The sequence below is a fragment of the Nothobranchius furzeri genome, chromosome 9 (genome assembly GCF_043380555.1).
Source record: "Nothobranchius furzeri strain GRZ-AD chromosome 9, NfurGRZ-RIMD1, whole genome shotgun sequence".
Classification (NCBI taxonomy): domain Eukaryota; kingdom Metazoa; phylum Chordata; class Actinopteri; order Cyprinodontiformes; family Nothobranchiidae; genus Nothobranchius; species Nothobranchius furzeri.
The window spans coordinates 20,078,525-20,104,187 of record NC_091749.1 but is presented as its reverse complement, the minus strand read 5'-3'; the positions used below and the strand labels follow the sequence as shown (position 1 = coordinate 20,104,187).

The window sequence follows — 25,663 nt, the reverse complement described above, 5'->3', positions numbered from 1 at the left end:
CGATGCATCGGGATGCGGACATGAACGATTCTGCATCGTAGAAGAGTACGCCATAATCGATTATAGTGGAATGTAGTTTTGTTTTTTTAACAGCGGCACCAGCGCAGCATCCAAATCTGTCAGAGTGAGCGTCCTTCACATTTACCTCCGCCTTAATGTGGTAATGCAGGGCTGAGCGCTGGAGTTGTAACCCGAGACCAAACCGGAACCGAATCAGCCTGACCGGTTCTGTTGGATTTGGGCCGTGAATTATGTTAATTGAGCGGGTTGTCGTGCGGCGCGCTCCGCTCGCTCGATCAGCGACCGAGAGAGAGAGAGAGACACTGTCTGCTCAGAGAGAGGATCGGAGGACGCTCCTCCAAACCGCATTATTATTTTCATAATTTAATTATTATTTCTCCTGGAAGCGCTCAGTCAGACTGCTTGTTGTAATGTAGGGAGATCCGGTCTTGGGGAGGGGGCGGGGTCAGTGACGGCGCTGCAGCGTGATCGTCTGTCTCTTTTATTTAGGAACACGGAGAAGTTAAAAGGAGAGAGAAATAGAAGTTCTTGTTCCACTTTATTCTTTTGTTTCATGAAGATAAACTGATGTTAAATTCAGCTTAAAGAGAAACTGGGAGGAAGCTTTGGTTCATTTTAAGTTACAGGAGACTTGTCTCCTATCTGCTCCTCCAGAGACAGCATGGACATGAGGGTTAAAGGGTGAGGGTCACACAGGACAGGTTAGTGGAAAGGTTTGTTAGCTGGTTAGTGAAGGAGATCCATCACCTGGGTAATTTAATCCTAATCCAGCCCACAGCCTTCTGCTGGTGTTATTATCAGAAAGAATAAAACACACATCTTAAATATTATTGGAAGTGCAGAATTTGTTATGTTTTATTATTTTCTGCATCAAACAGAACTTGATTAATTCTCCAACATTTCAGAAATGAACCACTGGGTTCAAATAAAACTAAGTCAAACATTTCATTTGGTGTTATTTCTGACACCCTTCAACTGCGGCATAAATATTTGACTCTAGAGCTGCTCAGAGACATTAAACACTCACATATGAACCCATTATGTATTTTATTATTACATTATGTGTCCTGTAGGTTTTCAGTACCTTTTTTAGATTTTGTGAGTTTTTGCAAAGCATGTTTTCTCAGCCTGAGGCGTGGTGTTGAACGAGGAAACAAATTGTTTTACTTTGTTAAATCTTCTTAAATGTTTAAAATGTTTTGTCCTAACCTGTTGTGAATGGAGAGCTTTTGAGGGATGGCAGGTTGTGTCACTTACGTTTTAGATAAAAAAATAAAAAGCAATTATCTGACATCTTCTATTTATCGATGAAAACAAATCAATATGAAATAATCGTGATGCATCGATATATCGAATCGAATTGAATCGTTGACCCAATAATCGTAATCGAATCGGGAGACAAGTGAAGATTCACACCTCTAGACCACGCTTATGTAAAGGAAACCCTGGCCTGTATATCGTAGAGTTGGAAATATGCAAGCGATGAATGTTTAAAATGCCCAACAATGTTCCTTCCCGTTGCCAGGATACCTGCGATGCTACGCTGTGCTAATTGCTCCTCGTTTATGAGCTGCAGTGTGTGTGCCAAGCACGGCAAACTTTTCAAGTTGGCATCATCCAGTGCTTTGGCCATGTTACGTGCATTGTCCTATATAACAACGTGGACTCTGACGTAGTTAATTTAAGAGGCCGACCAATATGTTTTTTTTAGATAGATACCGATTTTTAAAGAATTTTGTTGCCAATGGCCGATATCTAAAGCCGAGTATTGAGGCTGATATATATACATCACCTTAATTTAGACTAAAAGGTTTTCAAAGGAAACTAAAGAAAGACTCAGCACTAGGGTTGTCACGGTGTGAAAATTTAACCTCACGGTTATTGTGACCAAATTTATCACGGTTTTCGGTATTATCGCGGTATTTTTTAAACGTGTTACTTTTTCAGACAACCAAATAAACCCTGTATATCAGGAAAATATTGTCCTCAGTTTGTGTCTAAATTTAGCCTAAAATGTGTTATTTTGTAATTATGTTGTTTATTTGTTAACATTTTTTCCCTTTACTCTAATATACCAATATTTGCCCATAACTTCTTATTTTTTGTCTGTTTGATGTCATCATTTTAAAAATATTAGATCAGATGATACTCAGTACTCAAGTAGCCTTCTAATCAGATACTTTTTTTTACCCTTACCTGAGTAATAAACCCTATATCAGGAAAATATTGTCCTCGGTATGTGTTCTTCCAGTGAGCTTTGCAGATGTGGGAAAATGTCATCAGGCAGTAATCATTGTTAAATTCATAATTATTCTCAGAGAGAGACCAACTCTCATCTGCCCCTGGGAGCCCCGTAATGCATAGCGTCATTTCAACATGGCGGTGTCCGCGACACGGTTTATATGCAGGTAACGGCCTTGCGGCTGCTTTATATAGTGACTCGTTGCATTCTCCCTCAACCCAAATCCTCGGATCACACATTTTAGCTAAAACGCTAACGTTAGCTTGCCTTGCGTGGACTGTAGAGCAGTGTTAATTTTGACAGGAAATTTTAATTTTATTTTAGTCTTAGTCTTTTGGCTAAAAATTAATTTTTGTCTTAGTCCAATTTTAGTCATTGGATTTATTTTAGTTTTAGTCCCATTTTAGTCGACGAAAATAACAAGTAATTTTAGTCGATAAAATGCATATGTTTTTTCTAATGAAGTAATTTCCTACTTTTGTATAGAGCACGGAAAAACTAGTGTAATTTAATACACAGGGTCCAAACTCTTAACCACCTAGTGTAATTTAATACACAGGGTCCAAACTCTTAACCACCACTGATCAGATATAGCACACACAGCTAAGAACATAGAATATTTGAATAAAAAAAACACTTCACATGTTTAACACTTATGTGTTTAATAAAAAAAACAAAAAGCACACTGGAAATTATCACACTGGAATGTTATCATCAGCCACATTGAGGAGGGTCTGACACACAGTAGGACTGAGAAATCAAGCAGCTGCTACAAGTGAGGAAAACTTGTCATCTGAGGGATCAAGTACCCAGGCAAAACGCTGGTTCACATTCCCTTCCATTTTGCGTGCTAGAGCAGCAACATCTCGACTTGTGTTTTGTTCCACATCTGCCAGATGGCTGAGTAAATCAAAGAGAGCAGGGAGTATTAATGACATAGACATTGTGTCACTCTGAAGTAGGGCTGCAGCTATCGAATATTTTTGTAATCGAGTACTCTATCGAATCTTTTTTTCGATTAATCGAGTGCTCTAATAAATTACCCTTTTGTGTTTGTAAACCTTTATATCATATATTGATGAGCCAAGATGGCGCCGAGTATGGCTGCCTCGTCGCAAGCTCCACCAAGTTCCAACATTGCACGCTCCATACTGTACATTAATGCCACTGTTTTGCACATACCAACCTCTGTACATTTTATATCTCTTATCTTATTGTTTACTTTATTCATTTGTATACGTAGATTAGCCATTTTTATATTTTACTTGTTTTTACATTACTGTATTTTTGCACAGCTCTGTTGCTGTGAAGCTCGCACACAAGAATTTCACTCGCATGTACTGTGTACCTGCACATGTGACGTGACAATAAAAGTGATTTGATTTGATATCAAATAGCATGTTATAATTATGAAAGACCTCTTAAAATGAGCAAGCAATTGCCAGTTATTCAAGTTTTATTCAAAATTAGTTTGCATAACTTCAGCACTTCAACTTTACTTCACAGTAAACAAATGCCTGTGCAAAAAATAAGTAAACCTGAGCCGATTTTCCCCTCGTGCGAGAATCTGCTAGCCTGCAAGCCAGACAAAAACTAGGAGGATAACTGCTGAAGTAGCGCTGCGAGCGGCTGCGGCCCAAACAGAACCAGAACCGCTCACGGCGCAAACAGCTCGCCGGCTGTTTCCCTATTAACACACGTCCGTTTTAATTTCTACACTTTTTGTCTCACACTAACAAGGATTGCCAAAAGCATGTTTGCTGTGGTTTTGTCAAATTATACTGATCACAAAACATTTATTTACTTTCTTTCGTTTTCCTCCGCCACTCATAAATACCTGTGTCCTCCTGCAGAAACCCCGAGGGACAACAGACATCAATAACACAATAAAAAGTCCGACGTGTTGAAAACTGCTATTTTTTAGCACATTTTAAGTCCAACGTGTTGCTACCAGATGTAAGGTGTGAGCTGAAACTGAGCGCTACAAACGAAAAAGTCGCATAGTCCGCAGAATATATAGAAAAACAGGCTAAAATGCATTATCTTGTAGAGGCTCCAAGTCCGCTTGCAGAAGTGACATTTACAGGTGCTGCAGCACGGAGGATGTGGTGTTGTGCTAGGCTAACTCCATTTTACTGTATTTATACTGGACTACGTTTTCCGCCTTACGGCGTGAAAAATGGTCCCACAACTTTGACATTTTCTGTCTTTTTCGCACTCCACTGGGGTTCAAGTTGTCCGCCATGGCTTAAGAGAAAGTTAAGTTATATTCGCTACTCGCGTGTGCATTCAGTCTAGTGGGCATGTGCGTCACTTATTTCGGTCCGGGTGAAACATGACCCCGGGCGATTGCAAAGCCATGAATTAATTAAATATGAATTAAACGAATCCTCGAGGCAGAGAATTTGACTTGAGGATTTTTTGTACTCGAATTATTCGAGGTACTCGAGGAATCGTTTCAGCTCTACTCTGAAGAGTTTGTGTGTGTTCAGCAAAAGGCTGCAAAAGTTCTTGCATTGACTTCAGCTTCTGCCACTCACTTGAGAGCAAGCAGTCCCATCCCATCTCGTTTGCTACTTCACAAACAGATTCTTTAACTTTGAGGAGACGTGCAACCATTTCATAAGTACTTGACCATCGTGTGGGGCAGTCATTCACAACAGTTAGGCCGCACTCATCCAAAATCTTCTGTGTTGCGACTGATGACTTGCGAAAAAGTTTCACGATTGATCGGACTTTGTTCAAGACTTTGTTGATGCTTTCCTCCTTGTTTATCATGTGGACAACAAGCTGCAGCGTATGGACGACACATGGCATCCTGGCCATGCCCATGTCCTGACACTGCAGGTTTTCTGTCACCTTGGAATCACTTTCACTTAGGATGGATGCATCTGGATCATCGGAGCTGGAATCTTCATCTTCTGGAGCACTATGTTTGAATGCTGCCACCATGTTGCTACCGTTGTCTGTTATTACGGTGAGAACTTTCTCATTTAGGATCCCCCATTCTTGCATGCACTTTTCCACACAAGCCTTAATGGACTGGGCAGTGTGTGGATGGTCAAGTTGTTCAAAAGCTAGCAGTAAGTGTTCTGGTTTTTGTTGTTCAACACAGAAAAAGCAGCAACTTATGCCAAGGAATGATGCTGTCAGTCCCTTTTTAGTCCACAGATCAGTCCCAATACATACTTTTCTGGCACTAGACAGTCTTTTCTTAAATGCAGCTTTTTTGTTTTCATAGTGTTTTTCAATTAGATTACTTATCTTGGTTTTCTTTGGCACAGTAAACTTCTTATCCAAACTTTCCATCATCAGAATAAAATCCTCATCTTCTACTGTTGTGACCGGCAATCCTGTACATCCAATCCATGTAGCGATAGCCTCTTCTTTAATTTATTGTTCTTTAGCATCACTCTTGTACTTTGTAGTACTTGTAAATGCGCCCTCAATGTTCTGGTTGGACATTTTTGCCTTTTTGGTAGCCGGTTGGCCACCATCAGCAATGGTTTTCTGCAACTGCAAAAAAATAAAAATACACAATTAAAACATTGACTTTCTAACAATGATTTACCTGTTGCTTTTTGAGATTTCATACATTATATTATATATATATATATATATATATATATATATATATATATATATATATACACACACACACACACATAAACATCTGTGCGGGCTCGGGACTCGGATCATATTAGTGCAAACCAGACATTGTGAAAATTATAAACAGCCAACAGCATGCTTCACTTTACTGGTCTAGTCCTGGCTTAGAGCGCACGTACAGCGAGCGGCTGCAACCCAAAAAGTACCAGAACCGCTCACGGTGCATGCGCAATCCTGCATCAACACTGCTCGCCCGCTATTTCCCTAATAACACACGTTATAGTCATGAAAATACGGTACTTCCGAATTTTTATCCCAACATGACAGTGTTGATACAGTTTTATTTGCCTGTATATTACTTTTCGGGTCATCGCGTGTACATTTATGTGGATTTACCTCGGAGAAAATGGCGAAGTGGCCATTCTGTAGATGCCTCTTCAGATTCGTTGTGTTCTTTCCTCGGAACGACAGTCCACACCAGGGTTCCCACGCGTCCTGGAAAACCTGGAAACCTGGAAAATGATAGTCCAATTTTCCAGTCATGGAAAACACATGGAAAATGGGTGGAATTGCAAAATGTCCTGGAAAATAATTTTCCCTCCTTGTGGATAAACAAACAGATTAAACATTTTGGGCAATATTGGGCTGTACCGCTTCTCCTTTAATTTCTGCATCTAGCTGGCACAGCGCCCCACATGATGCTTCAAACCAATCAGATTGCATATTCCCCTTCAGTTCCAGTTCCACTTCTGTTTTTCCAACTGTCTTTTTGGCTAGATTTACAGATTTTTCACCCATAGATTTATTTCTCTAAAGAAGGGCCAAAAGTAGCGACTCGGTTCAAGAGTATTGCTTTATCGCAGTTTATAGAGTGAGAGGTTTTTCTCCTTCTCTCTGTTTAATGACAAAGGAGCAGCGGAGAGCTTTTGTTTTTTTCACTCATGCGATGAGACGAGCGAACATGACGAGAGCTTCGGGATAGCAACGGATAGCAGGTAGTCTACCGGACCTGCGCTCCACTCAGTAATTCATACTTGTTCTATCATCCGACAGCAGAAACAAAAATATGTGAATGATAGAAATGTCATGAATTCGATTCTATCAAAATACTAAGTACAGTGTTTCCCCTAGGAATTTTTCCAGCTGTGGTGGAGGTGGTCTTGGCGGGGGGGGGGGGGGGGGGGGGGGGGGTTATGACACGTCTCACCTTTATGTTAATATTGTTTTATTTGATGCACTCCACTTTGAACTGCACCAATCCAGCGACTGCTGCATTGTAATAACTAGTATTAAAGGTGAGTACACCAATATTTGCACAATAATAATTTCTGTTTTAAACTCTCAGTGACACACTTTGCAGGGTGGATTTGACATTTAATTTTTCTTTGCGTCTGGAAAGACATCTTCTTTTGCCCCCTTTATTTGACTTTCTGTCCCCTTTATTTTGGTCCAAGATCATTACTGGGCTGGCCCTGTTAAACACGTTCTACACCCCTGTTTAGTAGACTTAATGAAGTATTTTTAAGCCAGTATAAAAATGACTGAAACGCAAATTTACATATTTGGCATTATTGGCCAATATCTTTGATTTAATTTATTTGTTAAGAACATCAAGATGCATTACAGTGAACATTATAATAAGCTGGGCGGACACTGTGCGACTTTTTCACTCGTAACACAGCTTCAGCTCAAACTGTACGACTTCAGCGCAGGGCAGATCTCACGAGTCATGTGCTCACACTGTACGTCTGGTAGCAACACGTCGGACCTAAAAATATGTTAAAAATAGCAGTTTTTACTCAACACGTCAGACTTTTTTGTCTTGTTTTGCCTGTTGTCCTTCGGGAGAGCTGCAGGACACACAGGGATTTATGGGGGTTGGATGAGGAAACGAAATAAAGAAAGTAAATCTGTGTTTTGTGATCAGTTTAATTTGACATGAACACGACAAACACGCTTTCTTGACAATCATTGTGAGTAAAAAAAAACGTGTAGAAATAAAAACAAACAACGTGTGTTATTGGGGAAATAGCGGGTGAGCGGAGTTGATGCAGGATTGCGAATGCGCCGTGAGCGGTTCTGGTACTTTTTGGGTCGCAGCTGCTCGCAGCGCCGCTTTAACCCTCATGAGGAACGAGATAAATATTAAACAGTCCAGAAGTCCGTGCGAGCTCATGATTGCTGATCAGTAGCTGGTCACGTGGTGTTAATCGCCTCTCGTAACCCCCTGTACACTACACGACGCTCAGCGCAAAACTCGCCCCGATCTTGTGGATTCTCGCACGAGTGGAAAATCGGCTCAAAAAAGTGAAAAAGTCGCACAGTGTACGCCCGGCTTACTGTCTGTGTGTGTGCGTTGATGCCTGGACCGAGCTGACAGAGCTCCCGGCTGCAGTTTTGTGTGTAGGGAGGGGCGGGCGCTCTATCTGACTGGCCAATCACAGAGCGTGAAGACAGTCAGTTACCCAATGAGAATTTCATTCAGCACGATTACAGATATTTTCGAGTTTTACACTCGTTTCTTGCTCGTATTCGTCAAAAATGCTTTATCCGTACGCTCATAGCTGAAACCACCCTGCCCTGCCTCCTCCTCCTTGCTACCTGCCAGCTGTGATCACAAGCAACAACACAGTAGTTCCCGCTGCTTCTTTAGGGAAACGGCGCAACAACAAAAAAAAAAACATCAATAAAACTTGGGATGTTGTAGGCGTGGCAGTGGGATTTCAGCCGTGGCGGCCCGCCACGGCTACGCCTATGTAAGGGAAACCCTGAAGTATGTGCTCAGAGGACAGAGCCTCAGCTGTTCATACTGTTTTTAGCTAGCTACACAGACCGCAGCCAGGTGGCAGTGAGAACTGAAGACTAGCATGGTAATTTGAACAAAGTTGTTAACATAATTAAATTGAATTCAACACGGCTAAATTAATAACTAGAATGATTTTAAGTGGTAACTATATATTTATCATAGTAATGCTACGTACAGTCCAGACTAAAATGGTTGCGAACAACTACAAGTACTTATCTCTGAGGTAGGAAAAAAATATTTTTCAGGTCCAATATGTCTGTGGTGGTAGCGGGAGATATTAGCCTAGTCATCTACCCTGAATCTTGTTTCTGAATGACTGGACTAACCTAAAATGACCAATACTGGAACAACAAAATGCAGTTTAACATCCAACTATGTGGAATAAGCAGTAAAGTGTAATGTGGTGTGTACAGTAAGTATAATACATAGAATATGAAAGATATGAAAGAGCTAAGGTTTGAAAAGCAGGCCTAATTTATTGAATAAACAGTCAATATAAACAGTAACAATCTTTCAAAATATGTCTTTGTGTCCTTTAAAGGCAGGAAAGAGTGATGTCAGGAAGACGGTGCAAATTCAAAACTTTTCAAAACTGGCTTTTTGCTAGCCCCAAGACTCTCTGCCTGTGTGCTGGGGTTTACCCTGGTGGACGAGAGCGTAGCTTCCCTGTACCTTCGGGTCGGGGAATGGGTCCTGACTGTAGTTTGCGCTTGGGCTAAATATCGGTTCAGAGTACCCACCCTTTTTGGAATCCCTGGGACGAGTGCTAGATAGTGCTCCATCAGGGGACTCCATTGTTCTGCTGGGGGACTTCAATGTTCACCTGGGCAATGACAGCATGACCTGGAGGGGTGTGATTGGGAGGAACGGCCCGCCTGATCTGAACTCGAGTGGTGTTTCATTATTGGACTTCTGTGCAAGCCACAGTTTGGCCATAACGAACACCATGTTCGAACATAAGGATGCCCATTGGTACACTTGGTACCAGGGTAGCCTAGGTCGCAGGTCGATGATAGACTTTGTAGTCTTATCATCACCTACGGCCGTATGTTTTAGACACCCGAGTGAAGAGAGGAGCGGAGCTGTCAACTGATCACCACCTGGTGGTGAGTTGGATCAGATGGCAGGGGAAGATGCTGCGTAGACCTGGCAGACCCAAAAGCATAGTGAGGGTCTGCTGGGAACGCCTGGCAGAAGAACCTGTCAAGACGGTCTTCAACTCCCGCCTCCGGCAGAGCTTTGACCGTGTCCCGAGAGCAGTGGAGGATGTTGACTCCGAGCGGGCCTTGTTCCACTCTGCGATTGTTGAGGCGGCTGTTGCTAGCTGTGGTCGCAAGGTGACCAGTGCCAGTCGTGGTGGTAACCCCCGTACCCACTGGTGGACACCAGAGGTTCGGGGAGCCGTTAGGCTGAAGACAGGTACCGGATATCCAAGCGGGGTGCAGCAGTGGCAGTTGCCAAGGCAAAATCTCGGGCGTGGGAGGAGTTTGGTTAGGCCATGGAGAAAGACTATCGATCGGCTCCAAAGAGGTTCTGGCAAACTGTCCGGCGCCTCAGGAAAGGAAGGCAGCAACTCGCTCACACTGTTTACAGTGGGGATGGAGAGCTGCTGACGTCAACTGGGGCTATAGTCGGACGGTGGAAGGAATACTTTGAGGAGCTCCTCAATCCCACCTACGCACATTCTGAGGAGGAACCAGAGCCATTAGACATGGGGATGGACTGTCCAATCTCAGGGGCAGAAGTTGCTGAGGTAGTCAAACAACTACACAGCGGCAGAGCCCCAGGGGTGGATGAGATTCATCCTGGGTATCTCAAGGCAATGGATGTTGTAGGGCTGTCGTGGTTGACACGTCTCTGCAACATTGCGTGGTCATCGGGGGCAGTTCCTGTGGAGTGGCAGACTGGGGTGGTGGTCCCCATCTTTTAGAAGGGTGACCAGAGGGTGTGTTCCAACTATAGGGGGATCACACTCCTCAGCCTCCCTGGAAAAGTACTGGAGAGGAGGGCCCGATCGATAGTCGAATCTCAGATTGAGGAGGAGCAATGTGGTTTTCGTCCTGGCCGTGGAACTGTGGACCAGCTCTATACCCTTGCAAGGGTGATGGAGGGGGCATGGGAGTTTGCCCAACCAATCCACATGTGTTTTGTGGATTTGGAGAAGGCTTATGACCGTGTCCCCAGGGGCACCCTGTGGGGGACGCTCCAGGAATATGGGGTGGGTGGCTTTCTGTTAAGGACCATTCAGTCCCTTTACCAGAGGAGCGTGAGTTAGGTCTGCATAGCTGGTAGAAAGTTGGACCTGTTCCCAGTGAGGGTTGGACTCCACCAGGGCTGCCCTTTGTCACCGGTTCTGTTCAAAACCTTTATGGACAGAATTTCTAGGCGCAGCCGTGGTGTGGAGTCTGTCGAGTTTGATGGCAGGAGAATCTTGTCTTTGCTTTTTGCGGATGATGTGGTCCTCCTAGCTTCATCCAGCTCTGACCTTCAGCTCTTGCTGGGTAGGTTCGCGGCCGAGTGTGAAGCGGCTGGGATGAGGATCAGCACCTCCAAATCTGAGACCATGGTTCTCGACTGGGAAAGGGTGGCTTGCCAACTCCGGGTCGGGAGAGAGGTCCTACCTCAAGTGGAGGAGTTTAAGTATTTCAGGGTCTTGTTCACGAGTGAGGGTAGGAGGGATCGGGAGATCGACAGGCGGATTGGTTTGGCGTCTGCAGTGCTGCGGACGTTTAGCCGATCTGTCGTGGTGAAGAGGGAGCTGAGCCAGAAAGCCAGGCTCTCGATTTACCGGTCAATCTACGTCCCAATCCTCACCTATGGTCATGAGCTTTGGGTAATGAACGAAAGAACGAGATCATGGATACAAGCGGCCGAAATGAGTTTCCTCCATAGGGTGGCCGGGCTCAGCCTTAGAGATAGGGTGAGGAGCTTCCTACGGAGGAGTTGCGGGCATGTCCTGCCGGCAGGAGGCCCCCGGGTCGACCCAGGACACGTTGGAGAGGTTGCATCTCCAATCTGGTCCGGGAACGCCTTGGGGTCCTGGTGGAGGTGGCCGGGGAGAGGACGGTCTGGAGCTCCCTAGTTGGGATGCTGCCCCCGCGACCCAGACCCGGATAAGCGGAGGAAGACGACGATGATTTCATTCAGCACAGTGGATTAACCTGGGTCAGTTGCTGAGCAGAACAAAAACAGGACATGGAGATGACTTGATGATGCCACAATGTCACACCTCTGGTATGATCTCAAGTAGAGAATAACTTCTGCTTTAGTTGTGTTGCATTGTAAGTAGAGGAAAGCAGGTGGGCTTGTGAAAGACAAAAATATTTCCACAACTATATTGTCAAAATATAGGTGTAGGTAGGTACAATATCATATCTGTTTCTAAATATATCGGGATATCGGCAAACCGTAGTTATGATAACTTGACGTGTACACTGAAAAAGTCTTGAAAATGTCCTGGAAAAGTCCTGGAAAATAATTTCAAGAAAAGAGTTGGAGCCATGCACACTCTCGGCATGTCGTTTTGGTAGCAATGTTATCATAAGAAAAATGACTCCACACATCTTCTCTTCTTTTTCGCCCAGCAGTTAACATTTTCCTCTACTCCTTCTTCTTATGCCGTCGATATATTCAGTGAGCTATTTTTAGCACACCGCGCATACCTGCCCCTTTATACTATTCAGGGTCTGTCTTCTGTCACGTCGTCCCGCACGTTCACGGCACGCCACGCCCCTTGTCTTCTACTACGTTCACATCTCACAACAACACAATAGTCGCACCGCACCATAGAGCGCCATGTAGAAGAGCGTCATCGTAGATTTTCGTCTCGTCTTTCATTCGTTGACTAAAAGTTTCAATCAATTTAATTATCGTCTTCGTCTTTTTCCAAGCTTTTATTTTGAATTTTTGTTTCATTTTCGTCTGTAAATATATTTTCGTGACGAAAAAAAAGACGAAAATATTTTGTCAACAAAATTAACACTGCTGTAGAGTTGTGGGTGATGGTCACGCAGATGTGTCATGAGATTTGAAGCGTTGCTGCCTTTCACAGACACTTTTTCTGCATGTGCTGCAAACAGGATAGCTGTCTTCTATCAACTGTCCCTCGCCATTCTTCAAATATCCAAAAAATGCCCGTACTTCTCACTTTGTCTTCTTTGAGGGATAATAAATGTCCTCCTGAGCTCTGCCGTCTCCTCCTTTGGCCATTATTTCAGCTTTAGCTTCAAGAAAGTTTTGGTTGTAAACAGCAAAGCGTGCATGTGCCGCCAGCAACTTCAGCAGATGATACGGTGGCTGGTAAGGCTTACCGCGCCTACAACGCAGCCACGGTAATCCACCGAGATCATATAGTTTTTTTTTTTAAAGACGGTTATTATTATTGTCAACTTTTTTTTACCGGGGTTTACTGCTACACCGGTTACCGTGACAACCCTACCTGATCGGTCTGCTTTGATCTATTTTGAAAACTCCGATCGAAACCGATAGGGGGTCTGATGATCATTAATTATACTGCATTTTAGGCTTTTAATACACTTAAACAGAAGAGTGAGAAAAAAATCACCCCCCTCAGAGTTGTCATGAGTGTAAACTAGATCATTTAAACAAAAACATGTTTTGGTACCAGACTGTAAACATGTTTATTTCTGCTGTGAAATTGGTATTTTTAACATGGGAGTCAATGAGGATTTGCTCGCTTCTGACACCAGCCCCTAGTGGATGAGGGTGGAACTGCAATTTTTGGTACTTTTTGGTACTGGGTTGGCGTCAATTTTTGAGCCGCATTGTGGGGGCTTGGTCAGGCCTAATTACTTCCGGACCATGGGTCCCTGGAAAAAAGACTCAATAAGGCTAAAAATGCTATTTTTTATTTTGTTTATGTGCCATGGATTTCATGCATGATGTCCGTGAATTTTAAAGATGCATTTTGATACCAAGGATACCTTATTTTCGAATGGGCGGAAACACAATTTTAGGTTTTGTGTGAAAATAAGTCCAGGTCTACAAATGTGCTTCACTAAAGTGACGTAATTGAACCAGACACGAAGAAAACAGAGGGAAAATGGCTGTAAGTTCAGCAAACCTCAAGTCATTCCTCCAGGAGGAAAGAACCACCAAAAATCTGGACATTTGGTAAGTCGCAGCTACGTTAGAGAAGATTCTGTGGTGACTGTCACATATGCCGATGTCTGATTTCTAGTCATGCTAACGGCAAACTTTTACAAGCTGATAAATCTCAAAGTACGTGACTGGCATGGTCAAAACACCCATCATTAGTTTACATTTAAATATAAGTACAACATATGTGTGATCCAGCGCGTAAGGCAAAGCAGATTAGAAAATAACTCTTTTTGCCCCGTTGACTTGCATTCATTTTTTCGTTCTTCCGGGGACCCATGAGCCGACCGGAAGGGGAGGAGCCTTAGGCTCCCATTTGAGCCTTTTATAACAAGAGTCTGACATTTCAGCCTCATAATTATATAGTTGTTGGGGTAATTAGGATCTAATAATTAGTAAGCTTTACTTACTTTGGATTCTTCAATAAATTCTGTAAATATGGGAATATTTACCGAGTTATTAATTAATTAAGATACAATTAAGTATCTTCGGGGCACCATTTCCCTTTTTAACCGGGGAAAAATTGAATCCAAACCTTATCAGTCTTTCTTGAAGTCGTGGAATCCTAGGAGCAAAGATTTTTCATCGACACAAAGAAATCTACTGGAGACAAATCTGAATTTTATAACATTTAATTAAACAAGGAGATTAATAATGCAAAACAATTTTATATAATTGGAGGTGTGTGTGTGTGTGTGTGTGTGTGTGTGTGTGTGTGTGTGTGTGTGTGTGTGTGTGTGTGTGTGTGTGTGTGTGTGTGTGTGTGTGTGTGTGTGTGTGTGTGTGTGTGTGTGTGTAAATGAAATCAATGAATGCTTTGTTTTCCCGGAGCAGGTGTGCAGGGAGTGAAAGTGTCTTTGAGCTGTGTGTGAGCTGGGGCTGACTCCAGCTCTAATACAAGGAAAAGTTTTTTTTAGCTTAAACTCAGTTTCACAGTAACTTAAACACTTCAGCAAGATTGATAAACAACAAAGGTCACTCGTAAATTAACACCTGACAGTTTAAACAGCCTGGCCACAGCTGGAAACTATTTAAAGATATTAACGATGACAAATAAACAGTTTACCCTTTACCAAATAACCCTGTGAGCGGATTTTGATACGGAAGAAGAGAAAAACCGTCTGATAAATTGAAGCAATAGCACGGTTTAATTGCTTATTGTGAACTATAAGAAACGGGAAAGATAAAAGAGGAGGAGAGGAGATAAAATAAATCAAACTTGCAGGAGAAAACAGCTGTTCCTGAGCGAAGCAAGGCGTCCCTTGTGGTCTTTCGCGTTGCAGGTCAGATGATTTCTCCGTTGTTTCTCTCCATGAGTGTTTCTCCACGGGCTGGACAGAGACAGCAAAGTTTCTTTTGTGCCGAGTTTGTAACTTACTCTCTGTGAGGTTTGATGGGAGCTCCGCTCGTTTCCTTCACTTCAGCTGAAGTTGAGCAGAAGCGAGCAGATCGGCTGGGTTTTCAAATCCTGCTTTCAGCGGTCCGGTGTCTGATCTGCTCACGTTGATTCGAGCGTGCGATGAGCGTCCTTACAGCCAGTGATACTGGACAAAGAACAGTTAAGTTTCGTTTTTCGCTGAAACTTATAGTTTTTGAGCTGGTTGTCGTGGTGACGTCATCACCTTGCTTCCCTATGCAAAGCATCATGGGAAATGAAGTGTCTTGGCGCTGATGTGATTATTTGCTTTTTCAGAGCAATTTAGCACAGTCTTTTGGAGAAAATTACTGCAGCAATTTCTCACGAGGGCATACCCTCAACATAGTTTTATTTCATATTTTTAGCAGCAGACCACAGTCTCGTTTCACTTGAAACATGTAAAATGGAATATTCCATTAATCAGAAGATTCAATAGAATATTCAAATACTAAAATATCCAAAAGCCATACAGTCTATAAAAGTAGACCACGAAAACGCGACTATCATACACAGTAGTGATCTGCTATGTCAATGTCATTGAGGACGGACATCTGTAATGAACAAATCTACACTAATTTAATAAAAGAAAATTATTTTTTTATTACACTGATGAGATATTTCAGAATCAGCTTTATTGTCAAGTACGTGAGTTAGACTCAGCTACCAGGAATTAGCTTTGGTGGTTTGTATAGTGTTTTAATTATATGCACTGGTGTTTGTCAGTGTGTTTAAGTTATTGTAAGAGCTACTTTTGAATTTTAGAGATTGTAACAAACTTTTTATGCTGGTGCTACAACTTTTTTTCTGTACTACTAAACCTGTGACCTTCATAGCACCAGTGCTATAAGCTGAAAAAGTTGATGTACAGCCCTGTGTATGGAGGGGAGTTTGCAGCTAGGGCTGCAACAACGAATCGATAAATTCGATGAAAATCGATTACTAAAAGCGTTGGCAACGAATTGCGTCATCGATTCGTTGTGTCGCACAACTCTTCCAAAAGCGCCCCCCCTTCCCGCCCGCCGTTGCGCGCAGACCAGAGCAAGTCAGATCAGCGCGAGGGAGAGCCGCAGATCAGCGCGAGGGAGAGCCGCAGATCAGCGCGAGGGAGAGCCGGCAGATCAGCGCGAGGGAGAGCCGCAGATCAGCGCGAGGGAGAGCCGCAGATCAGCGCGAGGGAGAGCCGCAGATCAGCGTGAGGGAGAGCCGGCAGACTTGAGCTGCTGCGAACCGGTTCCGCATTGTTGCACAGCGATCCAGGCAGCTGCTTCCAGCGCACGGTCCATTCTCAAAGTGGCGCAACCAAAAAACTATAATTAGCACACGATCGTTCATGTCCGCACATGTTCTCTATTTTCTGTCTTATTTGTGCCTGAAGCGCGCTACTGCGGAGCTCATCACCTGTGCTGTGGTGATGTCACCTCACGCAGCATCGAAAACGCGCTCTGCGCTTTTCGGTCAGGAGATCCCTTTGACCTGCTCAAAAGTAACTGATGAGGTGAAAAGGTAAGAATCCAGGCAACAGATTTTCTGGAGAATTAAGAGGAGATGCAGGAAGATGAGAGACAGACAGGACAGGAAAATAGTTCAATAAAAACAAGAAAACAAAACAAAGTGTTGAAAAGTAAAATGTAGGTAGATTTATCTCCACTACATGTTTTTACCAGTAAAAAACAATAAGTTATACACATGTCATAGTTATACATCTGATACAATTCAGATCACCTTCAAAACTCAGTCACACACCCAGGGCCGTTTCAAGACATTTTGGGGGCCAAGGCAAAATGCCCCCCCCCCCAATAACTGGGCTCCCCAGAAGCCTCTGTGTAATTCATGCCCTCTCCAGTAGTGTTAGTTATATGGTGTTTATAAAAGCCCCTCAGACATTACTGACATGCTCTAATATTATCAGATGAAAAACTAAATTATCAGACATGCTGTCTCATCTGCTTATTTTATAAACTTGCAAAAAGTAACAAAACCATTTGAAAGCCACTATTTGTGGATTCTCTGAAAGTTTCCATGGAGTTTGTGACAACTTATTTTTTCATTGATCCTATCGTCTAATCTCACAGTTGAAACAAGCATCCTTAATAATCTGTGCACAGGAAGCTTACCGATGATGTAGTAAAACAAAAGGTATAATAATTTATTATTAATAAAACCTTGTTGCAGCACTAAAGCAGAAAAATTAGATTTTGCATTAAATATGCAAAATATTTACATATGAATTGTTTTAGAGCCCTTTAATTGGCAGAATCTGATATTAATTTAGTTCTTACAAAAAATGGGTCCCAACATGGTTTGTGTGGCGTTGCCATAGTGTGACGTCATAGGCACAGATCCCCTGTCCTCTTGTTAGGAAATGGAAATATGGTCACCCTACATTAAACAAACTGTCCACCCGGGCTTTTGCACTGCACAGAGACGCTTCGCTGCCTACGACTGAACGTCAGTTGAGAGTCAGTCTCATGCAGACTGACCAATGAAGAGAGGGCCTCAAGTTAAGACCCTCTCCTCATTGGTCAGTCCACACGAGGTGGGTCAAAGGTTACTCTGGGCAGGTTACGTGTTGTCAGGCATTCAAGTATTGAGTATATTTACTGCATATTACAGTAAAATATTCTGTATGTGACCACATTATGGTGATCCTTGGGTCGTGATGATGGAGCCCTTGAATATTGTTGCCCAGGGTACAACAAAGTGTTAATCTGGCCCTGGTTCCGCCGTCACATTCCCGCAGAAACTGGTTGATCACACCGGGGCCAGACTACTAGCATGTGGTTTTACAACCACAATGTCCTCAGAAGCAAAAACGCTTTTAAAAGGGAGGGAGGAGTCCTAACTGTTGCTGCAGGCGTGTTGTGTGAGAGTGCAGTTATATACTGGTTAATATATTTTTGGGTTCAGTTGCTTTCATGTGGCCTAATGTGAGTCTATTTGGGATCATTGGAATGATCAGCAGCATTTCTTGATGTGACTTTATGGCAGTTGCCCAGGGCATCATCGCAAGGAGGATGGCATTCATTTACTTTTGTTTTATTTGGTATTTTTTCAGTCATTTTTGGAAATAGTGATCAATTTTGATAAATTCACAGCCTATGTTTAATTACATTTAAAATAAATGTCAACAGATGAGATCAAACAAAACAGATGAGAATTGCCCTTAAGCTGTTTAACTTGGACCAAGCATTTTAGGTCACAGATAGATGTAGCTTAGGGTCTCTGTCTATACACCTTATAAGACAATTTAGGTGATGGCATGTTGTTTTTCTGCTATTGAACTGTTTTCTAATAATGTTGTGTTAAATAAAGTGAAGGAAGGAGAGAAATAACGTTTCCCTAGCAGTTTTTAAAAAATTCCCCATGTAATCCGATTAATCGATTAATCGTGTCGAGACCCCATCCGATTAATCGATTATCCAAATAATCGTTTGTTGCAGCCCTATTTGCAGCCAATGACCTTCTCAGCAGAGTGCATGGCACCACAACACCACAATATTAAAATGCAAACTGTTGGTGTCGAAGTTTGCTTCAGTTTCATTTGTAGTTTATAATACATGGTCTCATCATAGTTATTCCAGAGGGCTTAGAAGAGGATTAGGAGTGCATGAGCTGGGTTTGTTTTTGTGTCATTTAGAAACTGTTGTTAAAGGTTTTCCTGTTGAAGAAGTTTGTACAACACAATGATGATAAAATACAAACAGTTGTATCTTATTTATCATGAAATTAATCAAATATGGCTACGTAATGGTCAAATAATGTATATTTAATTTAAAAAAAGCTATTTACGTAATAAACACTCAAAAGTATAAAAAATTGGTACTGTTAAGGACCGTTATTGGTTCGTAGGTACCGGGAATTGTTAACGGATCGATTCAAATGTCAAAGGTACCCATCCTGCAGATGAGGTTAGTGACAGTTTGACTTGGAGGAGGTCTGAGAGGATTGTGTTGGAGGCAGAGCTGAAGTCCACTAACAGGATCCTGGCGTAGGTACTCGGGGAGTCCAGATGCTGCAGGACCTATTGGCCCTATAGGCAAACTGCGTGGGGTCCAGGAGGGGGGCTGTGAGGTTCTTGAGGTGGGGGAGAACCAGGTACTCAAAAGACTTCATGACCACAGATGTCAGAGCCACAGGTCTGTTGTCATCGAGTCCAGAGATCCTTGGCTTCTTATAACTCCATTGCCAGGTCTGGAATGGTCTGGTTATTTTTGGACCGGTGTGTTGCTGTATGGGTCAGGAACTTTCAGGTGACCCTTTCGTTTGCAGTTTGTGCCATCACATCGGCAGGCGGGGTTAAACTAACGGTCATGTGCTATTTTCTAAGTTGTGAAACTATTCAGTATTTCTGTGCTGCAATAACTGGTCTACAGCGCAAAAGACAAAAACAAAACACTTACCACAGCCTCCACATGTGACTCCAGAGTGCAGTCGCTAAGTCCAGAAGTCTGCTTCATTGCCTCCGCTATAAATAGCATTCACCGTGTCGTAGCAACTCCGTGTATTTCTCCCATCCGGGAAAAAAAATCTGCTCCAGCTGTTTCTGTCCTTAAGTATTAACTATATTTGGCTTTACTTCCTTCATCTTGACCCGACCTTTAGCAGACGTCCGCTCTGATCCTTCGGCTGCCATCCATGAGAAAACACTACCGATCTGTCTAGCTCCTCCTGTGGACTCTCACGAGGACGATGACAAACGTATGGAACTCTGAAGGTGACCAAAACTTGCTGCTATTTGCTGGCATAATTTCGCATTTATGTACAGCTAACGAAAATACAAACAACGGAACTAGTGTTGGGCATCATTTGATTTGGAACAATTCCGATTCCAATTCCTCGTTTCGATTCCAGTTCCTATTGATTTCCGATTCTTTAAAGACAGGACATGTTTTACATGAGCCAGCTAACCACAGGTCCTACTTGAAGTAATCTTAACATTCAATTCAATTCAATTTTATTTATAAAGCGCCAAATCATGGCAAGAGTCATCTCAAGGCACTTCACATAGTAAACATTCCAATACAGGCTGCAGCAGCATTCAGTCAGAACAGGAAGTGAAACTTAAACGTAGCTGCTGTCAGTAACAATCTAACAGATTTTAAACATTAGAACTCAACAGAAATAGTTCAGAAAGGAAATTAAAATGTTTATTATTATTATTATTATTATTATTATTATTATTATTATTATTATTTATTGTGGCAGAAGCTGGTGTGGTCCACCACAGAGAAGCTGCTCTAGCATGATGACTTTAATTATTCTACAGGTTATTGTTCAGCCTTCACACACACACACACACACACACACACACACACACACACACACACACACACACACACACACACACACACACACACACACGCAAGTGTTGGTGAGCGGCTGCGTCTGACTGCTGACGCTCTGTGTGTGTTTTTATTTCTGCAGTGAGACAAACTCACCTCACACCATCCAGAGTTTGTTCTTTAAGCTTCTATTAAATCCAGGAGCAGATTGTCAGTGGAGGCGGGGATTTGGGTTTGTAGCTGGTGATCATTCCACACAGAGGCTGAGTCGCTCTCAGATATCTGCTGCTGTATATTGTAGGGCTGCAACAAACGATTATTTGGATAATCGATTAATCGGATGGGGTCTCGACACGATTAATCGATTAATCGGATTACATGGGGAAATTTTTAAAAACTGCTAGGGAAACGTTATTTCTCTCCTTCCTTCACTTTATTTAACACAACATTATTAGAAAACAGTTCAATAGCAGAAAAACAACATGCCATCACCTAAATTGTCTTATAAGGTGTATAGACAGAGACCCTAAGCTACATCTATCTGTGACCTAAAATGCTTGGTCCAAGTTAAACAGCTTAAGGGCAATTCTCATCTGTTTTGTTTGATCTCATCTGTTGACATTTATTTTAAATGTAATTAAACATAGGCTGTGAATTAATCAAAATTGATCACTATTTCCAAAAATGACTGAAAAAATACCAAATAAAACAAAAGTAAATGAATGCCATTCTCCTTGCGATGATGCCCTGGGCAACTGCCATAAAGTCACATCAAGAAATGCTGCTGATCATTCCAATGATCCCAAATAGACTCACATTAGGCCACATGAAAGCAACTGAACCCAAAAATATATTAACCAGTATATAACTGCACTCTCACACAACACGCCTGCAGCAACAGTTAGGACTCCTCCCTCCCTTTTAAAAGCGTTTTTGCTTCCGAGGACATTGTGGTTGTAAAACCACACGCTAGTAGTCTGGCCCCGGTGTGATCAACCAGTTTCTGCGGGAATGTGACGGCGGAACCAGGGCCAGATTAACACTTTGTTGTACCCTGGGCAACAATATTCAAGGGCTCCATCATCACGACCCAAGGATCACCATAACGTGGTCACATACAGAATATTTTACTGTAATATGCAGTAAATATACTCAATACTTGAATGCCTGACAACACGTAACCCGCCCAGAGTAACCTTTGACCCACCTCGTGTGGACTGACCAATGAGGAGAGGGTCTTAACTTGAGGCCCTCTCTTCATTGGTCAGTCTGCATGAGACTGACTCTCAACTGACGTTCAGTCGTAGGCAGCGAAGCGTCTCTGTGCAGCGCAAAAGCCCGGGTGGACAGTTTGTGTAATGTAGGGTGACCATATTTCCATTTCCAAACAAGAGGACAGGGGATCTGTGCCTATGACGTCACACTATGGCAACGCCACACAAACCATGTTGGGACCCATTTTTTGTAAGAACTAAATTAATATCAGATTCTGCCAATAAAAGGGCTCTAAAACAATTCATATGTAAATATTTTGCATATTTAATGCAAAATCTCATTTTTATGCTTTAGTGCTGCAACAAGGTTTTATTAATAATAAATTATACCTTTTGTTTTACTACAGCATCGGTAAGCTTCCTGTGCACAGATTATTAAGGATGCTTGTTTCAGCTGTGAGATTAGACGATAGGATCAATGATAAAATAAGTTGTCACACACTCCATGGAAACTTTCAGATAATCCACAAATAGTGGCTTTCAAATGGTTTTGTTACTTTTTGCAAGTTTAGAAAAGCAGCAGATGAGACAGCATGTCTGATAATTTAGTTTTTCATCTGATAATATTAGAACATGTCAGTAGTGTCTGAGGGGCTTTTACAAACACCATATAACTAACACTACTGGAGAGGGCATCAATTACACAGAGGCTTCTGGGGAGCCCAGTTATGGGGGGGGGGGGGGCATTTTGCCTTGGCCCCCAAAATGTCTTGAAACGGCCCTGGGTGTGTGACTGAGTTTTGAAGGTGATCTGAATTGTATCAGATGTATAACTATGACATGTGTATAACTTATTGTTTTTTACTGGTAAAAACATGTAGTGGAGATAAATCTACCTACATTTTACTTTGTTTTCTTGTTTTTATTTAACTATTTTCCTGTCCTGTCTGTCTCTCATCTTCCTGCATCTCCTCATAATTCTCCAGAAAATCTGTTGCCTGGATTCTTACCTTTTCACCTCATCAGTTACTTTTGAGCAGATCAAAGAGATCTCCTGACCGCAAAGCGGAGAACGCGTTTTCGATGCTGCGTGAGGTGAAATCACCACAGCACAGGTGATGAGCTCCGCAGCCGAGCGCTTCAGGCACAAATAAGACAGAAAATAGAGAACATGTGCAGACAAGAACGATCGTGTGCTAATTATAGTTTTTTGGTTGCGCCACTTTGAGAATGGACCGTGCGCTGGAAGCAGCTGCCTGGATCGCTGCGCAACAATGCGGAACCGGTTCGCAGCAGCGCAAGTCTGCAGGCTCTCCCTCGCGCTGATCTGCGGCTCTCCCTCGCGCTGATCTGCGGCTCTCCCTCGCGCTGATCTGACTTGCTCTTGTCTGCGCGCAACGGTGGGCGGGGGGGGGGGGGGGCGCTTTTGGAAGAGTTGTGCGACACAACGAATCGATGACGCAATTCGTTGCCAACGCTTTTAGTAATCGATTTTCATCGAATTCATCGATTCGTTGTTGCAGCCCTAGTATATTGTCATAGTGCTGTTTAGCCATCACCACATCTCTGCTGAACCTTCATGTAGGGTCTCTGTGGAAGTCCTTGCCCCCACATTTAAAAACTTCTCTCTTTTCTAACCACAGCTTTCCAAAGTTATGTTCTCTGATGAAAGTAAATTTTTGCATTTCCTTTGGAAATCGAACTTCCAGAGCCTGGAGGAAGAGAGGAGAGTAGCATAATCCGTGTTGCTTGAGTGTATGATGGTTTGACATGCCTTGTCATCTGCTGGTGTTGGTCCTTTGTGTTTTCATTGTGCCAGGTTTCACTGATATTGTTTCTTAATGATGATGTTGTCTTGTCTTTGCAGGCTGTACAGGAATCCGGTTTTCCCACACAGACATCAGGGTTCCAGTCTTCCCCGACTACAGGCACCCATAGTTGCTGGACCAGTGACCGGAGCAAGTTGTCCCAGGAGAGCAGTCCATGAGTGGAGCCATTTCTTACCTGCTGACCCAATATTCTGTTTGCCAGCAGTACAACTGGATCATAGTTGGTTTAAACTGCATTTGCACTAGCTCATACTTGTTTAGATGACTGTAGAACCAGGTCAGTTTATTTCCATGTTAACATTCGAGCATTGATTTCTGGTATCTTCCTGAATTCATCCATCTGATATGCCGCTATGAAATAAAACAACTGCTTGGTCCATCTAACGATCAGAAATTGTGGTTTCAATAAAAATGCTTATGTAAAGTGACAGCCTGATCTTATTTAAAAAATGTACACTATTGGAACATAATAAAAAATCTGTTGTTTCTGATGGATTAAATGATTTGAATAGTTTTCGTCGGCAGTCAGGTTCTACCTGAAAACACCTTTTGTTATGGGCAGTGCATTTACAGGTGTTCTAATGTTCTTTATTGGTGTGCGTCTGTTGTGTTACGAGTGTGAAAGCGCTCTAGGGCTTTGGAACAGACATAATGAAATGTATTGGGGGAGTGCAATGCTGTCATGTGGTGCGCTTGAACCAAAACTAACTGGACCCATTTGGAAAAAGATGGTAATGAACCAGCAGCTCAAAAGAAAAAGACTGTGTTGTGACAGATTGCGTCTGGAGAAGAAATGGTGAATTGGAAATGTGGACGCACGTGAAGCACAGCAGTGGAGAAGAGAGCCCATTGATCTGCCATCTTTGAACTTTCCTGATATATTGTCGGTATTTGTACCTTTCTGAGGAGTAGACACCATTTAATCAGCTTCAGAATCTTTGAAGGCAAATTGTCAATACATCGTCATTCAAGCGACGGTAAGTCATCTTGAAAATTTTAAAGTAAAAAGCACTTCAAGTTTTATTTAAAAAAAACGCTGACATGGAATTGAAGAGCATTGGCGGGGTTTTTCCCCTCGAAGACATTTGTTTACTGATGCTGCAGAGATAGATTCTCACAACTTGGAGAAATCATTGTACTTATATTTTGTAGCAAAAAGCAGGCAGGTGTCTGTACCAGATCTGCTCAGGCAGCCAGATCGGCTTGAGGTCCTGCGTCTGCAAATTACGTCACAGATGATTGGCTGTATGTAAGACTTGCAGAAGTTACGATACCACGTTAGTAAAAGTTTCGTTATCACGTTTACAATGATGATTATGATTGGTCAGAACGAATTTAGTTGTAGTCTTAGCTGTTGTAGTCCTGTAGTCCAAAAATCACTTCGGAGAAAATGTTTGAAATTTCCAAAGGAAATATAAAATAAAAGCAAAAATGAACTGACCCTCAAAAGCTCTTGATTTTGATGAAATGGGGCAAAATAAAATATAAGAACTTTATTAAGAAGGCACCATTTTGAAGGGATTAATTTACATAACAACTAAAGAAATATACAGACTAATTCCACACGAGTACAAACAGATATGGCTTCACATTTAAGAACTGTGTTTTTGGCAGTCTGGTGTTGGTTTGATGTAGTTTCACATTCTCTACAAAACAATGATAATACGGTGTTTTATTTACAAATTGCAATTATAAAGAAAACATTTAGGTGTTATTGCTGTAATAGCTCAGAATAATAATAATCAAGTCAAAGAGTTATAGTATATTACAATGGCTGTTGGCAGGAAGGATCTCCAGTAGCGGTCAGTGTTGCAGCGAAACTTAAGAAGCCTCTGACTGAAGACACTCTTCCGTTGTAGCACAGTCTTGTGAAGAGAATGCTCGGGGTTGTCCATAATTTTCTTGATTCTCTGCAGAATCCTTCTTTGCATTATCTCCTCCAGCGGTTCCACAGTCATCTCCAGAACAGAACCAGCCAGTATTCTCTCCATCGTGATAATAACTGCGCACTGAGCAAAAGGGAGCGGGTGTCTCATGGTATAACCATCCCTGTGTCACTGAAGGAAATTCAGTTGAGCCACAGAGCTGCATGTGTAAACGGGACGGGACGGGAGTTGAAACTCCC

General features: G+C 42.5%; 2 protein-coding genes across 2 annotated transcripts in view; one reads left to right on the top strand and one right to left on the bottom strand.

Annotated features, from left to right (window-relative positions):
* LOC129156188 (cytochrome b-c1 complex subunit Rieske, mitochondrial) overlaps window positions 1-23,966 on the top strand; it is a 29,109-nt gene extending 5,143 nt beyond the window's left edge. Inside the window, exon 2 of the mRNA XM_054735795.2 lies at window positions 23,577-23,966. Within this exon, the coding sequence (XP_054591770.1) occupies window positions 23,577-23,647 (71 nt within the window). The 3' untranslated portion in view covers window positions 23,648-23,966. The remainder of the gene's footprint in view (window positions 1-23,576) is intronic.
* LOC139071736 (uncharacterized) lies at window positions 1,740-5,849 on the bottom strand. The gene is made up of 2 exons (XM_070554704.1): window positions 2,842-5,849; window positions 1,740-2,801 (listed from the first exon to the last, which is right to left on the bottom strand). Exon 1 carries the CDS (start codon window positions 5,573-5,575, stop codon window positions 4,643-4,645), a length of 933 nt encoding a protein of 310 aa, XP_070410805.1. The 5' UTR covers window positions 5,576-5,849; the 3' UTR covers window positions 1,740-2,801; window positions 2,842-4,642.
* Window positions 23,967-25,663: the final 1,697 nt, after the last annotated feature.